At 49.9% G+C, this 14,686-nt stretch overlaps 1 protein-coding gene across 4 annotated transcripts in view; it reads left to right on the plus strand.

The window, feature by feature from the left end:
- KDM3A (lysine demethylase 3A) overlaps positions 1–14,686 on the plus strand; it is a 546,931-nt gene that overhangs the window by 266,297 nt on the left and 265,948 nt on the right. For all 4 annotated transcript variants that reach the window (XM_029592841.1, XM_029592851.1, XM_029592832.1 and 1 more), the window contains one exon: positions 13,010–13,162. In XM_029592841.1, the coding sequence (XP_029448701.1) occupies positions 13,010–13,162 (153 nt within the window). The remainder of the gene's footprint in view (positions 1–13,009; positions 13,163–14,686) is intronic.

A 14,686-nucleotide genomic window follows, 5' to 3' on the forward strand; every position in this document is an offset into this window, starting at 1 on the left:
ATGTGTTCTTTGCCTAGGCAAGGATCACAACATTCAGACATGTCCATCTTGTGCTGAAATGACCAGTAAGGGTCGGCGACTTAGGGCCGAGAAGATGGAACAGCTTTTTTCAGTTCAGCTGCTTTCAAGACTGTCCACTTCGGCTCAGTCTTCTCCATCGGCCTCGGTTCGGCAACTGCTGTTAAAGAAAAAACTTCCAGCTGCGGGGGACACATCCACTCCATCCCCGTCGATTTCATCGAAGGCATCGACTTCAGGAAGCGACAAACAGCCCGAGAAGCATCGCCATCGACGACGGCGGGAACCGGTGACCGGAGACACTACCACAGGTACGGCCTCTCCGGCAAAGAAACCCCGGACGGAAGCAGAGGCTCCAAGGCCTACTGACGGGCGATCCCCACCGATATCGGTGCCGGGTTCCGAACCTCCTCAGGGCCCTGAGGAGGAATCGATATCGCCAACACCGCCTCCCTCCACAGCTGCTCTGTTTTCACCAGCTGTGCGAGTGGAACTTGACTCCCTCATACGTCAAGCGGTGCAACAGGCTCTCCGAGAGGCGATTCCACCATCGATGCCGATTCCACAACCATGGATGCCCATTCCCGCACCAACGATTCCGGGGTCATCGACGATGCCGCGGGAACCGGTACCGATTCTAACCCCGGTACATTCACCGATACCGCATACGCCCCCACCGATTCCTTCTTCGGTGCCACCGATGCCCATACCGGTGCCCTCACCAAGAATGCCGATTCCAGCACAGATTCCTCAGGGGGATGTTCCCATTCTGCATCCAGTTTTCAATAGACTGGACACACTACTGGGAATCCTGATGAAACAATTACCACAGGATCCACTTCCAGGCCCTTCAGGGGTGCCAAGGCCCCCTAGGCCACATTCACCTGTAAAGACGTCAGTGCCTCATCCAAGGCCACAGGATGAACCGGATGACTCTCATTCTGAATATTCTTCGGAGGAAGATTTATTCTCTGAACCGTCTCCAACTGAGGATCACAGAAAGTCTCCACCGGAAGACCTCTCCTTTACAAATTTTGTTAGGGAAATGGCTGATACCATTCCATTCCCTATACAAACAGAGGTGGATCAGCGACAAAAGACTTTGGAAGTCTTACAGTTTGTAGACCCTCCAAGGAGATGTTGGCAATCCCGGTTCATGAAGTCTTACAAGAACTTCAACACAGGATCTGGGAGCATCCAAGTTCTGTCTTACCGGTCAACAAAAGGGCTGAAGCCACTTATTTGGTACAACCAACCCCAGGATTCCAAAGAACACAACTGCCCCACCAATCAGTGGTGGTAGAATCCGCCCAAAAGAAGGCAAAGAGACAAAAGTCCCATGCTTCAGTGCCGCCTGGGAAGGAGAGGAGGTTGTTAGACAACCTAGGCAGAAAAGTTTTCCAGGGTTCCATGCTGGTATCAAAAATTTCATCTTACCAGCTGTACATGAACCAGTACCAAAGGAACCTTTGGAAACAGGTTCAGGAACTTTCTCTTGCTCTTCCGGAACAATATCAAGAGTCATTTCAAACACTTATACATAAAGGCCTTGACTCTGGCAAACACGAAGTCAGAGCAACTTATGATTGTTTTGAAACAGCAGCAAGATTATCAGCATCTGCTATAGCTGCAAGGCGATGGGCATGGCTGAAGGCCTCGGATCTTCGCCCAGAAGTCCAAGAGCATTTGTCAGATCTACCGTGCTTAGGGGATAATCTCTTCGGAGAAAAGATAAAAGAAGCTGTAGCGACCCTTAAGGACCACTCAGAGACGTTAAAACAATTGTCGTCTCAGCCTCAGGAGTCTCAGGCCTCTTCTAGAAAGTTTCCAAGAAGAGACACTCGCCGGCCTTACTATCGCCAACGTAGATACTACCCCCCAGCAGGTAGACAAAGACCTAGCCGCCCAGCACAACGCCAGCAGCCTAGACAAAGGCAACCGAGGGCTCAGCCACCTCCACAAACGACAGCCACTTCTGGTTTCTGAACATCCCCAGAGAGCAGCAGCCACATCAATCCGTTCCCAGAAACACCTGTAGGAGGTCGCATTCAGTACTTCCACAACAATTGGACCTCCATCACCACCGACCAGTGGGTGTTATCCATCACAACTCACGGTTACAGGCTGGATTTCTTAACTACCCCTATAGAGAATCCACCACTTCACTCTCACTCAATAAATCAACACTCCATGATTCTTCAAACAGAATTATCCACCCTTCTGAGAGCCAGGGCCATAGAACCAGTTCCTGGACCTCAAAAGGGCAGAGGATTCTACTCCAGATATTTCCTCATTCCAAAGAAAACAGGAGGCCTTCGTCCTATCCTAGACCTCAGGAATCTCAACAAATTTCTCAAAAAAGAAAAATTCAGAATGGTATCCCTAGGCTCCATTCTACCTCTTCTTCAAAGGGGAGATTGGCTCTGCTCTCTGGATCTTCAAGATGCCTACGCTCACATCCCCATCTATCCTCCTCATCGACAGTACCTGCGATTTCGGGTAATGGATCAACACTTTCAATACAGAGTGCTGCCATTCGGTCTCGCATCAGCACCAAGAGTATTCACGAAATGCATGGCTGCAGCAGTGGCACACCTACACAAACAAAAAGTGCACGTGTTCCCTTACTTAGACGATTGGCTCATCAAAAGTCAATCAAAGGAAGGAGCTGTCACTTCCCTCAAGCTCACCATTCAAGTACTTCATTCCTTGGGATTTCTCATCAACTACCAGAAATCCCATCTGTCACCAACTCATCTACTACAGTTCATAGGGGCAGAGCTAAACACTACGCTAGCGACTGCTTTTCTATCAAGAGACCATGCTCAGACACTTGTCCTCTTAACTCACGATCTTCGCAACCGATTCAAGGTAACAGCTCACCAGTGCCTCATTCTTCTAGGGCACATGGCTTCCACGGTTCATGTAACTCCCATGGCCAGATTAACCATGCGACTTCTACAATGGACACTCAAAACACAGGGGATACAAGCCACTCAACCAATGTCCACTCCTATTTACATCACACCAGAGCTCAAAGCTGCACTTCTCTGGTGGACGTCAATGCTCAACCTGCTCAAAGGCCTACCTTTTCAGCAACCACTTCCACAAGTGACGTTGACTACAGATGCATCCACCTTAGGGTGGGGAGCGCATGTTGGTCATCTAAAGACACAGGGCAAGTGGACACGACTCGAAGCCTCTTTTCAAATAAACTTCCTAGAACTTCGAGCTATACGTTATGCGCTGCATGCATTCAAAGACTGCCTATCACACAAGACTGTTTTAATCCAAACGGACAACACAGTAGCCATGTGGTACATCAACAAACAAGGAGGGACAGGTTCTTACCTTCTTTGTCAAGAAGCAGCACAGATTTGGGACTGGGCCCTGACACATTCAATTCTTCTACGGGCCACCTACCTAGCGGGCATCCACAACACAGTGGCGGATCGCCTCAGTCGTCAGTTCCAACCACACGGATGGTCCTTGGATCCAGCAATAGCATCCAAAATCTTCCAACGCTGGGGACAACCGACGATAGATCTCTTTGCATCCCAGCTCAACTACAAAGTGAACAATTACTGCTCTCTACTCCGACAGCAGAACAGCCTACCAAAGGACGCATTTGCTCGCCATTGGAACTCAGGCCTGTTATATGCGTATCCTCCGATACCACTTATAACCAAAACGCTAGTGAAGCTACAACAGGACAAGGGGACTATGATACTCATAGCCCCGTATTGGCCTCGACAAGTATGGTTCCCCACACTGCTAGATCTATCAGTCAGGGATCCGATTCGCCTGGGAGTAGCTCCCAATCTCATAACTCAGGAACAGGGTCAGTTGCGCCATCCCAACCTTCAATCCCTGTCCCTGACAGCATGGATGTTGAAAGCTTGATCTTACAGCCATTCAACCTTCCATCCGCTATATCTCAAGTACTTATAGCTGCACGTAAACCTTCCACTAGAAAGAATTATTCCTACAAATGGAAACGGTTTTCGCTGTGGTGCACTCAGCAGGATTTAGATCCTTTCACTTGCCCCACTACATCGCTACTAGTTTACCTTTACCATCTTTCAAACTCTGGTCTTAAGACATCATCTGTAAGGGTACACTTAAGTGCAATCTCAGCTTACCATAATAAGCTGGACGATGCTCCTATATCCACACAGCCTCTCGTCAGTAAATTCATGAGAGGCCTAACTCACATTAAACCTCCAGTTCATTCCCCAAGCATACAATGGGATCTGAACGTAGTACTCACTAGACTTATGCGTTCTCCTTTTGAACCCATAAATACTTGTGACCTTAAATACCTTACATGGAAAACGGTATTTCTCATAGCCATTACATCAGCTAGAAGGGTCAGCGAACTACAAGCGCTAGTTACATACGAACCCTTTACAAAGTTCCTACATGATAGAGTAGTCCTTCGGACACACCCAAAATTCCTTCCAAAAGTTGTCACGGAATTCCACTTGAACCAATCCATAGTTTTACCTACGTTCTTTCCGAGGCCTCACTCTCACCAAGGAGAGAGAGCCTTACACACTTTGGACTGTAAGCGTGCGTTATCCTTCTATTTAAACCGCACTACAGCCCAAAGAAAATCCAGTCAGCTGTTTGTATCCTATGATCCAAACAAACCGGGTAAAGCAGTGGGTAAGCATACTCTGTCAAACTGGCTAGCAGATTGCATACAATTTTGTTATGACAAAGCAGGCCTTACTCTTCAAGGGCGAGTAAAAGCACACTCAGTCAGAGCGATGTCAACCTCAGTAGCACACCTTCGCTCTGTACCTATTCTGGACATTTGCAAAGCAGCAACGTGGAGTTCTCTTCACACCTTTACAGCTCACTACTGTTTAGACAAAGAGGGAAGACGAGATTCAGCCTATGGACAATCTGTCTTAAAGAACTTGTTTCCAGTATAATCCCAACTCCTACATCCGACCTGCTGTGATTTCGGCTGATTCATTTCAATAACAATACCTCACGGTTACTTCAGCACAAAACGACTCAGCCTCTAGCTTGCTAATCACCCATATGTGAGGACTAGCATCCTGCTTGTCCTGGGATAAAGCAAAATTGCTTACCTTGTAATAGGTGTTATCCCAGGACAGCAGGATGTAGTCCTCACGAAACCCACCCGCCACCCTGCGGAGTTGGGTCCGATACATTTTATTTTATTTTTGGCTAACGCTAATTGCTACAAAACAAGACTAAAGGGAGACCCCTGTGGCAGGGAATAACATAGCATGCTGGGCATGCTCAGTAGGCACTCCGGTGCCATTCAAAAGTTTCATAGAATCTTTTAAAGAAGTTTTCCGTACATAGGGCTCCATTACTGATGTCACCCATATGTGAGGACTACATCCTGCTGTCCTGGGATAACACCTATTACAAGGTAAGCAATTTTGCTTTTTGTTGTGCCCAAGGAGGGTTCCTTTAGTCCCATTCTGAATCTCAGAAGGGTCAAGAGTCACTTGAAAGTGACTCATTTTCACATGGAAACCTTACGCTCTGTGATAATGGCAGTGCAGTCGGGAATTTCCTACCTCCCTGGATCTGTCTGAAGCCTGCCTTCATATATTCCCATCTGTTTGGAACACAGTTTTCTACGTTCTGCAGTGTTGTGGCTCCATTATTGTTTCAGTTGGTGCCCTTTGGTCTTGCCACTGCCCCAAGGACGTTTTCTAAAGTTAGGGTGGTAGCGAAGGCCTTGAGAAGAGAAGGGATCCTGGTGCACCCATACTTGGATGACTGTCTGATTCAAGCCAAGTCTCAGGAAGAGTGCCACCTGGTGACACACAAGGTGATCCCCTTATTGCAGGAGCTTGGTTGTGTGGTGAATCTGGTCAAGAGCAGGCTTCATCAATCCCAGTTGTTGGAGTATCTGGGGGTTTGGTTCGACACGGGACAGGACAGTGTTCCTGCCAGAAGTTTGAATTAGAAATTGATGTCTCCAGTGCGTCAGTTGGTGAACAGTGTATACCCAATGGCGTGGTCCTGTCTATAGGTGCTCGGCTTGATGGCGGCAAGCCTGGAAGTGGTGCTGTGGGCGAGGGCACATATGTGTCCTTTTCAGCGCTCGCTCCTGTCTCGTTGGAACCCGCAGTCTCAGGACTATTTGGTTCGGCTCCACTTGCTGATAGAAATCTGCTCTCTCTTCCAGTGGTGGCTGCAGGCATCTCATCTGAGAGAGAGGGTTTCCTTGTCCTCTCTGATCTGGTTGGTACATATGACAGATGCGAGTTTCCAGGTTGGGGAGCTCAATGACAGGAGATGCTGGCCCAAGGGTGTTGGAATGCCGAAGAGTCCTGCTGGAACATCAATCGCCTGGAAGCCTGGGTGGTCCAGTTGGCATGCTTACAGTTCATCCACAAGCTGCAGGATCAAGCAGTCCAAGTGATATCAGACGGCGTGTCAATGGTGGCCTACATCAATCGCCAGAGAAGAACCAAGAGCCAGCAAGTGTCACAAGAAATGTTCCAACTTATGGAATGGTGGATGGACATGTACGGATGATCTCGGCCTCTCACGTTGCAGGAAGACAAAGTAAGAGCAGACTTTGTCAGCAGGGAGTGTCTAGACTCAGGAAAATCGGTGTTGTCAGCTGAGTTGTTTCAGCTGATTGTGGATCGCTGGTGTCTTCCATTCCTAGACCTGGTGGCAACTTCTTGCAATGCGAAAGTTCCTCGCTTCTACAGTCGCAGGAGAGATCCATGGGCCTAGATGCTCTCATACAGGTCTGGCCGGAAGACTGATTGCTTTACATCTTTCCTTTGTGGCCAGTGCTGGGCAGGATGATTCGCAAAATCGAAGACCATAGGGGGCTAGTACTCCTGGTTGTGCTGGACTGGCCCAGGCATCTGTGGTATGTGGACTTGCTAAGACTCCTGAAGGAGACCCCTCTTTCTCTGTTAGAGGCAGGGTCCAGTTCTTCATGAGGATCAGACTCTGTTCTGTCTTACAGTTTGGCCCTTGAGAGGACTCACCTGTTGAAGCATGGGTATTCTTCCACTGTGATTTCCACCTTACTCCCTGCTCAAAAGTTCCCCATTTTCTTAGCCTATATAGGGGTTTGGAGAGTATTTGGGACCTGGTGTGAGTTAAGATCCTGCTCATTCGGGTTTTGTTTTTTTTTCAGGATGGGTCTCATAAAGGATTGGCTATTAATTCCTTGAAAGTGCAGGTTATGGCTCTTGCCAGTTTGAGGTTTGGTGAATGGCGAGTCCTTGTCTTATCCTGATGTGGTCTGTTTTTTGAAGGGAGTGAAGCATCCTGGGCCTCCCTTGAGGTTACCAGTTCCCTTGTGGAGTCTTAACTTGGTGCTGGATTACTTGACAGGCCTACATTCCGACATTTCCTGCGTAGCCTTTTCTTGCAGTTGTTGACTGTGTTCCTGGTTCTGCGTGTCGAATTTGAGCTGCAGGCCTTGTTTTGCCGGGAGCCATTTCTTCACAATTCCATGGGCGTTACAGCTACATACTGTTCCATATTTCTTGCCCAAAGTGGTATCTGAATTTCATTTGAATCAGTCCATCTCCTTCCTGACTTTAGTTAAGGTCAGGGATGTGGAGGAGGATCTCCTCCTGCGTTCCTTGGATGTCAAGAGATTGGTTGTGCAGTATCTGGATCATTCCGGAAGATGGATCGCCTGTTTGTCCTCTGTGGTAGAGGTAAGCAAGGCGTTCCTGTTTCGCGGGCTACTATAGCTCGCTGGGTTAATGAGGTAGTTACGGCCGCTCAAGTGGATGTTGAGAAGCCATTGCCTTCTCGGGTTTGGTTTCATTCCACTAGGGCTCAGGCAGTGTCATGTGTGGAGGTTAGATTGTCTCCTGTCGCTATCTTCCGAGCTGCGACATGGTCCTCCTTACATGTTTTATCGACTGGATGTGCAGGCCTGGGAGGATGCAGTCTTTGCACATGTGGTGTTGACTGTCCGCAAGCAACCTCCCACCCTGAGTCCATCTGTCTGTACTCTAGGAAATGGAGAAATTATTTACCTGATAATTTTGTTCTCACAGGGCAAGCAGGATGGTAGTCCTCACATATGGGTGACATCATCAGGATGGAGCCCAATCACTGAACACTTTTGTCAAAATTTCTAGAACTTTGACTGGTACTACTGGGCATGCCCAGCATGCCACTAACCTTGCATTCAGCAGGGGTCCCCCTTCAGTCTCTTTTCTTCCGCGCAGTAATAGACATGCGGGTCAAGGAGCTCTCTTCATATTCCTGACAGGAATTTTCCTCACGGAATTTTTCTCAAGTTTGTTAAATTTTACCCCATCCGGGGTCCCCCTATCAAATCGATACCCGAGGACGTATAGGTAAGGCTTTGCCTTCATTTATGGTTGGTTCCCATCAGTTTTTCCTTCCGAGGCCTACCGGCCACTGACTGCACCATAGCTAAATTTTTCAGAGCCATGGCGTCTGGTTTTTGTCGATGCCCTGATTGTCCACGGACAATGTCCATCACAGACCCGCATAAGGCTTGTGTTTTATGTTTAGGGGTGGACCACGACGTTCTCACATGTACCAAATGATGCCGAAGGGCCGCAAGGCTCACTCAGAAAAGATGGAGTTTCCTAGCGTGTAGCAGATGGACTCAAAACAAATGAGTATAGTGTGCTCGTGCTAGCAGTTGGAGACTGATCTGACGTCAGCACGGGTACATATACCCCCACAGGAAGTGCCGCAAATCAGTAATTTCCGTCTCCAAAGCAGTTTGGAGCTACCTCACGCTCGCTGAGCGTGTTTCCAAATTCTAACGACTAAATTCCTAGAAGAAACCTATTGAAGACAAGCCCTGCACTCCTGTGGTGAGGCCCTCACCCAGTTGAGTTTCCCGAGCTGACTTCCGTGGTCCCTCGGAAGCAAGAGCCTCTGTCTGGTGGCTGGTTCGCGGCAGGGACCCAGCCCCCGAGTGAGAAGGGCTTGGGCGTGGCTTGGCCCCCGAGCGAGACGAGTTCAGGCGCGGCCTAGAGACAGCCTCGGTCCCGGCGTGGACTTGGCCCCCGAGCGAGACGAGTTCGGGCGCGGCCTAGAGGCAGTGGGCGCACTTCCTTAGGCGCGGCAGTTGAAGGTACTCTCCCCCCGCAGCCGGAGACCGCCCGGGTTGCAACCGGGAAGCGCCGAAGACAAGGTAAGGCGTATATCTTTACTTGGTCTCCGAGGAAGTGTGGAGTCACTGGGCCTGCCTACGAGGCAGCATGCCAGGGAGGTCGCCATTTTGCCTGCCTACTCAACTTTGCCGCTGAACGCTCGTTACTAAGCTAAGTGCACGCGAGAGGCGCGCGTTGTTAGCGCGCGCGAGAGGCGCGTGTTGTTAGCGCGCGCGAGAGGCGCGCGTTGTTAGCGCGTGCGAGAGGCGCGCGTTGTTAGCGCGTGCGAGAGGCGCGCGTTGTTAGCGCGCGCGAGAGGCGCGTGTTAGCGCGCGCGAGAGGCGCGCGTTTATAAGCCGCCCGTGGAGAGGCGCATGCTGTTAAGCGCTCTTGTTGGGCAACACCGGTTTTCAGGCGAATGGAGCATAAGAAAGTCCATGCGGCCGCAGGGCCGGCACCTCCAGAATCTGGCATGAAAGCTCTAAACCTCTGCTCAGCATGCAACCTTAGAGCTACACAGAGCGAGGGAGCAGACTCACTATGTGCCCAATGTGAGGAGGCCATGGGAGTTCTGGGACAGGACCGGCCCCAGCCCAGCGGTTCCTCAGGGATCACACCGGACTTAGCGGGCTGCGGCGAGCAACCAGGGAACCCGAGAGACCTGGTGCCCATACGGCCAGATCCGGCTTCGCTTTCCTGGGTGGAATTATTCAAGGGGACTCGCGCCTTTGTCCAGATGCAGTCTGCTCCTCGAATGGATCTTTCCGTTCCGGTGGATCCGGTACCTGGCCCCTCGAGACCTAGGCGCGGCCACTTGCCTACCGACACCCCCGATTATGGGGATTCGGATTGCTCCCAGGATAGTGAGGAGCCCCCCGAGGAGGGTGAACTTCCCTTGGAGATAGAGCCATATTGGCCTATGAGGTGCTTCTTTCAGAAAGAGGATCTTTCAGGCCTGGTCTCGCAATGCCTATCGGAGCTGGCCATTCCGGGCCAGGATGCCCCAGGGGGCCCTAAAATGAACCCCCTGTTAGAGGGCCTGCGCCAACCGGCTCACCATTTTCCCCTCCTACAGGCAGCACAGCAGCTAATCGATCTGGAATGGAAGGCACCGGAGGCCTCATTTAAAGGGGGTCGGGTCTTGGCAGGCATGTACCCTCTGGATCCGGCGTCCAAGGAGCTGTTGGCATGCCCCAAGGTAGACGCCATAGTTAACGCAATAGTGAAGCACACCACCATTCCGGTTGAGGGGGGAGCGGCCCTCAAGTATTCGCATGACCAACGCATGGACACCATTCTGAAACAAGCCTTTGAGGTAGCAGCCATGTCCCTATGAATCGCGACCTGCACCGTGGTGACGTGCTCCTGTTTATCACAGGCGAGAAACAACACCCAGGGAGCAGACATGGAATCAGCTCTCGCATTTCTCACTGACGCAGCCTCCGACCTCGTTCGTACGGCAACCAAGGGAGTCTCCTCTTCAGTGGCAGCCAGGAGGCAGCTTTGGCTACGTCATTGGGCGGCCGACTTGTCCTCCAAGACACGACTCACAAGAATGCCCTTTAAGGGTTCCTTACTGTTCGGCAGCGATCTCGAGAGCTGGGCTACTAAATGGGGTGCCTCCCCATTACCCAGTCTACCAGAAGACAGGGTGAGGAGGAGCCAGCGTTCTTTTTCTAGACCATCTAGAGGTAGAACTTCGCAGCGCTTCAACCCTTACAGGACTCGCTATCGAGCACCCCGTTCCCAGGCCAGGAACCAGTCCTTTCGGACTAAGCATAACAAGAAGAGGACTGGCTCGGGTTCCGGCCCTGGCCGCAACCCACAATGACAATCAGCCGACCCATCCGGGGGTAGCAGCCATAGGGGGCAGGCTAACCCTCTTCTACCGCAGGTGGGTCGAGATTACTTCGGACCAGTGGGTCCTCGCCATCATCCGAGAGGGATATTACCTGGATTTCTTTCGGCTTCTGCCGAACAAGTTTGTGGAATCTCCTTGTTCACCGCTCAAGGCAGCGGCACTTGAAGTGACGTTATAGAGGCTCCTGGCCCTAAAAGCCATAATCCCAGTACCTGCGGGAGAGGTAAATTCTGGGCATTATTCCATTTATTTCATAGTACCCAAGAAGGAGGGCACTTTCAGGCCCGTCCTGGAGCTCAAGTCAGTCAACCGACACGGGTCCCCAGTTTTCGCATGGAAACTCTACGGTCGGTCAAGAATTCGGTACAGCCAGGGGAGTTTCTCACCTCCCTAGATCTGTCGGAAGCCTACCTGCATATCCCAATCCATCGGGATCACCAGCGCTATTTACGCTTCAAAGTCCTGAATTAGCACCTCCAGTTCCGAGCTTTGCCCTTCGGATTAGCCACCGCGCCGCGGATCTTTACCATGGTAATAGTAGTCGTGGCGGCGGCACTCAGGAAGGAAGGAATTCTCGTCCATCCCTACCTGGACGATTGGCTGATCCAGGGCAAAGTCACCGGAGGAGAGCCACCGGGCAACCAACAGAGTTATAGCTCTTCTGGAGAGCCTCGGATGGGTAGTCAACTTAAACAAGAGCTCCTTAAAGCCGTCCCAGTCGCTGGAATACCTAGGGGTCCAATTCGACACCCGAGAAGACAAGGTCAGCCTGACCTCCAAGAGAAAATCAAACCTCCAGAGTCATCTGCAGGCCCTGCTGAGCGCCAGCCGGCCCACAGCTCGAGATTACCTTCAGGTCCTCTGCCTCATGGCATCCACTCTGGAAGTGGTGCCCTGGGCGCGGGCTCAATTCCTCTGTGTCAAAATTCTTGGTTCCCCCGCCCACAAAAATTGGTATGGAGAATGCCTATCCTACTATTCATTTGAGGGTGAAATATTCCCTAAAATCGGTGTATTTGCTCAACTTGCAACTTACTATAAGCAAATAGGTAGGAGGGTAAAAACAAGTTTGTATAACCTTATAATTGTAAACATGATGGGAAAAAGAATAAACAGTAAAAGGACTCTACCGCAAAGAATAAAATGGCGAAGCCAGGAAGCAAAACAGAAAGACAGATGGGGAGGCAAAAGACAGGAAAAGTGCATGTCATTGTGTCACCATTTATGAAAAGGAGAGATAGAGACCGAAAACATGAAGAAATTTGTGACACGAAAGGGGCAGAGGCAGGGTGACACACCCAGTAAGCATAAAAAACAGTAAATAAAGACAAGGAAATTAGAGCTAGCAAGCCACTAACCCAAACACAGGCTTGTGTGTGAAAGCCTTCCTAGCGCTGCCCATGATCCCCACCCTTGGACGTTGATCACTTTGCTTCCCTGACTAGACCATCTTTTCAGGAAAGTACACTGGCCCTAATTTGTACACATATGTATATTTAGCTTAGCTTTGCTTTTATATGCTTTTTCTACCTGTATTCATACAAATGTTCTTTTGTAATGTGGTGATATTGCTACGAGAAATTATCACCCTTTCTATATCATTACTTAAGAGTATTGCTGATTATATAGAAATATACTAGAGTGGGGGGGGGGGGGGGTAGATTAATGTGTTAGTTTTTATAAGCCGACAAGTTAGTAATGAAGTGCTCACACTGCAATCCCTCGGCACAGGTACAGAATTGGATAAAATGGGGCATCTTTGAACCCGTGCACGCTACATCCACCCCAGCATAGACCCAATATGCAGAAACCTTTACAGCTTGTGTTCTTTGAAGCTGTTGTATTGACAAGTGAGAGCCTACAAACTGGGAGTGGCCAAGCAGTATCTTAGTGTGAATCCTGTTGAAACATCTAGAATGCATTGCTTTTGGGTAAGATGCTGACTAGAATGTGTTTATGGTCTCTTCAGAGTGAAAAAAATGAAAAATATCCTCTTTCTTCTTTTTTTTTATAGAGCAAGTGGCATGGAAACGTGCAGTTCGAGGTGTCCGGGAAATGTGTGATGTTTGTGATACTACAATATTTAACATGCACTGGGCTTGCCCCAAGTGTGGGTTTGGAGTATGTGTAGATTGCTATAGGATGAAAAAGAAAAGTTTATCCCAAGGTGAGAAAAGTGTGTAAAATTGCTTCCAAGATTGTTTAGGTGCTTTCCTTTTCTATTGGAGTTATGGTTTGACAGCTTGAATCTGTGCTACCCTGTTTCCCCGAAAATAAGACAGTGTCTTATATTAATTTTTGCTACCAAAGATGCACTAGGCCTTATTTTCAGGGGATGTCTAATACCGTTGAGCTGCTGGCTGCCCCTGCGTCAGCCATGCCTCACCAGTGTGCTGTCAGAGAGGTAGGAGTGTACAGGATTCATGGTAGTCAGCTTGGGCTGACTCTGCTGCTTTTGAACCTCTGCACACTGCTTGGAAGGGGTCCCCCGACTGGTACTGCCACCATCCGCAGATGTCAGTAATCTTGCTGCCACTGTCACTGCTGCCACATGGCCATTGGGGAGGCGCCGATTGCTGCTACTGACACTGAAGCCCATTCTGCTGCCTCCTCTGTGCAGGCCCCGTGGGCTTCCACTTTCTCCATGCTGATCTCGTACATTGTGAGATCCGCATAGAGAAAGTGCTATTCTTGCACATTCCCAAAGATTACATGTGCCAATCACTAAAAAGTAATTTATTTATTTTTTTTTACCTTTGCTGGCTGATGTTAGTTTTCTAATCTGTTGGTTACAAGCTTTTTTTTTTCCACCTTCCCTTTCTTATTTTTTTGCCAATTCCTTTTATATTGTCCTTTTTTTCTTCCGTATTTCTTTTCTCTCCGTCTTCTTCCCTCAGACAGTCAGGTTCTCATTCTCACATGCATTTCTCTCTCTCACACACACACAGGCTCTCACTGTCACATGCTGTCTCTCATACACACAGTCTCTCACTGGCACATGGTGTCTGCCGCTCACACACACAGGCTCTCTCTCACTCCCACATGCTGTCTTGCTCAAGCATAGGCTCTCACCGTCACACGCTGTCTCTCTCACATACACAGAGGCTCTCACATGCTGCCTCTGCATTCAGATCCTCACTCCCACACACAATCTCTCAACTCATCTCATACACGCACGCACACATCCTGTACAGACCCTCAGCCTCTCTCTCACCTCTGGGCCTCCTCTTCGCGGGTCGCCGCAGGATGGGCTCTGCAGCGGCCCTGAACTTCTCGGGCCTCTTCCTCGCTACCGGGCCTCTTCCTCTTCTTGGGCCGCTGCGACTTGGGATTCGCGGCGGCTCCTCTTCTGCACGCGCTGATGCTCTTTCTTCTTCCTGCCCACGCGGGTCCGGCAACGTGGCAGGAAGGAGAAAGAGCATTTGAACGCGATCTTTTTCTTCGGGCAAGGAGGCTCAGTGGCCGCATGAGCCTCCTTGTGCCCGGGGGCATTGGCTCCCCTCAGGATACCACTGCTCGCGTCTGCCCCTAATACTTTGGAAACTTTAATTAAAAAAAAAAATTTTTTTTTTAAATGATGTCACAGGATTGACCGGCCCACCGGGGGAAGCCCGATCCCCCGATAGGTCAATCCGCCCCTGTTTACAAGGGATGCCTTACTTTCGGGGGAGGTCTTATATTTAAGAATTCG

The sequence above is a fragment of the Rhinatrema bivittatum genome, chromosome 1, assembly GCF_901001135.1.
Source record: "Rhinatrema bivittatum chromosome 1, aRhiBiv1.1, whole genome shotgun sequence".
In the NCBI taxonomy this organism is placed as follows: Eukaryota; Metazoa; Chordata; class Amphibia; order Gymnophiona; family Rhinatrematidae; genus Rhinatrema; species Rhinatrema bivittatum.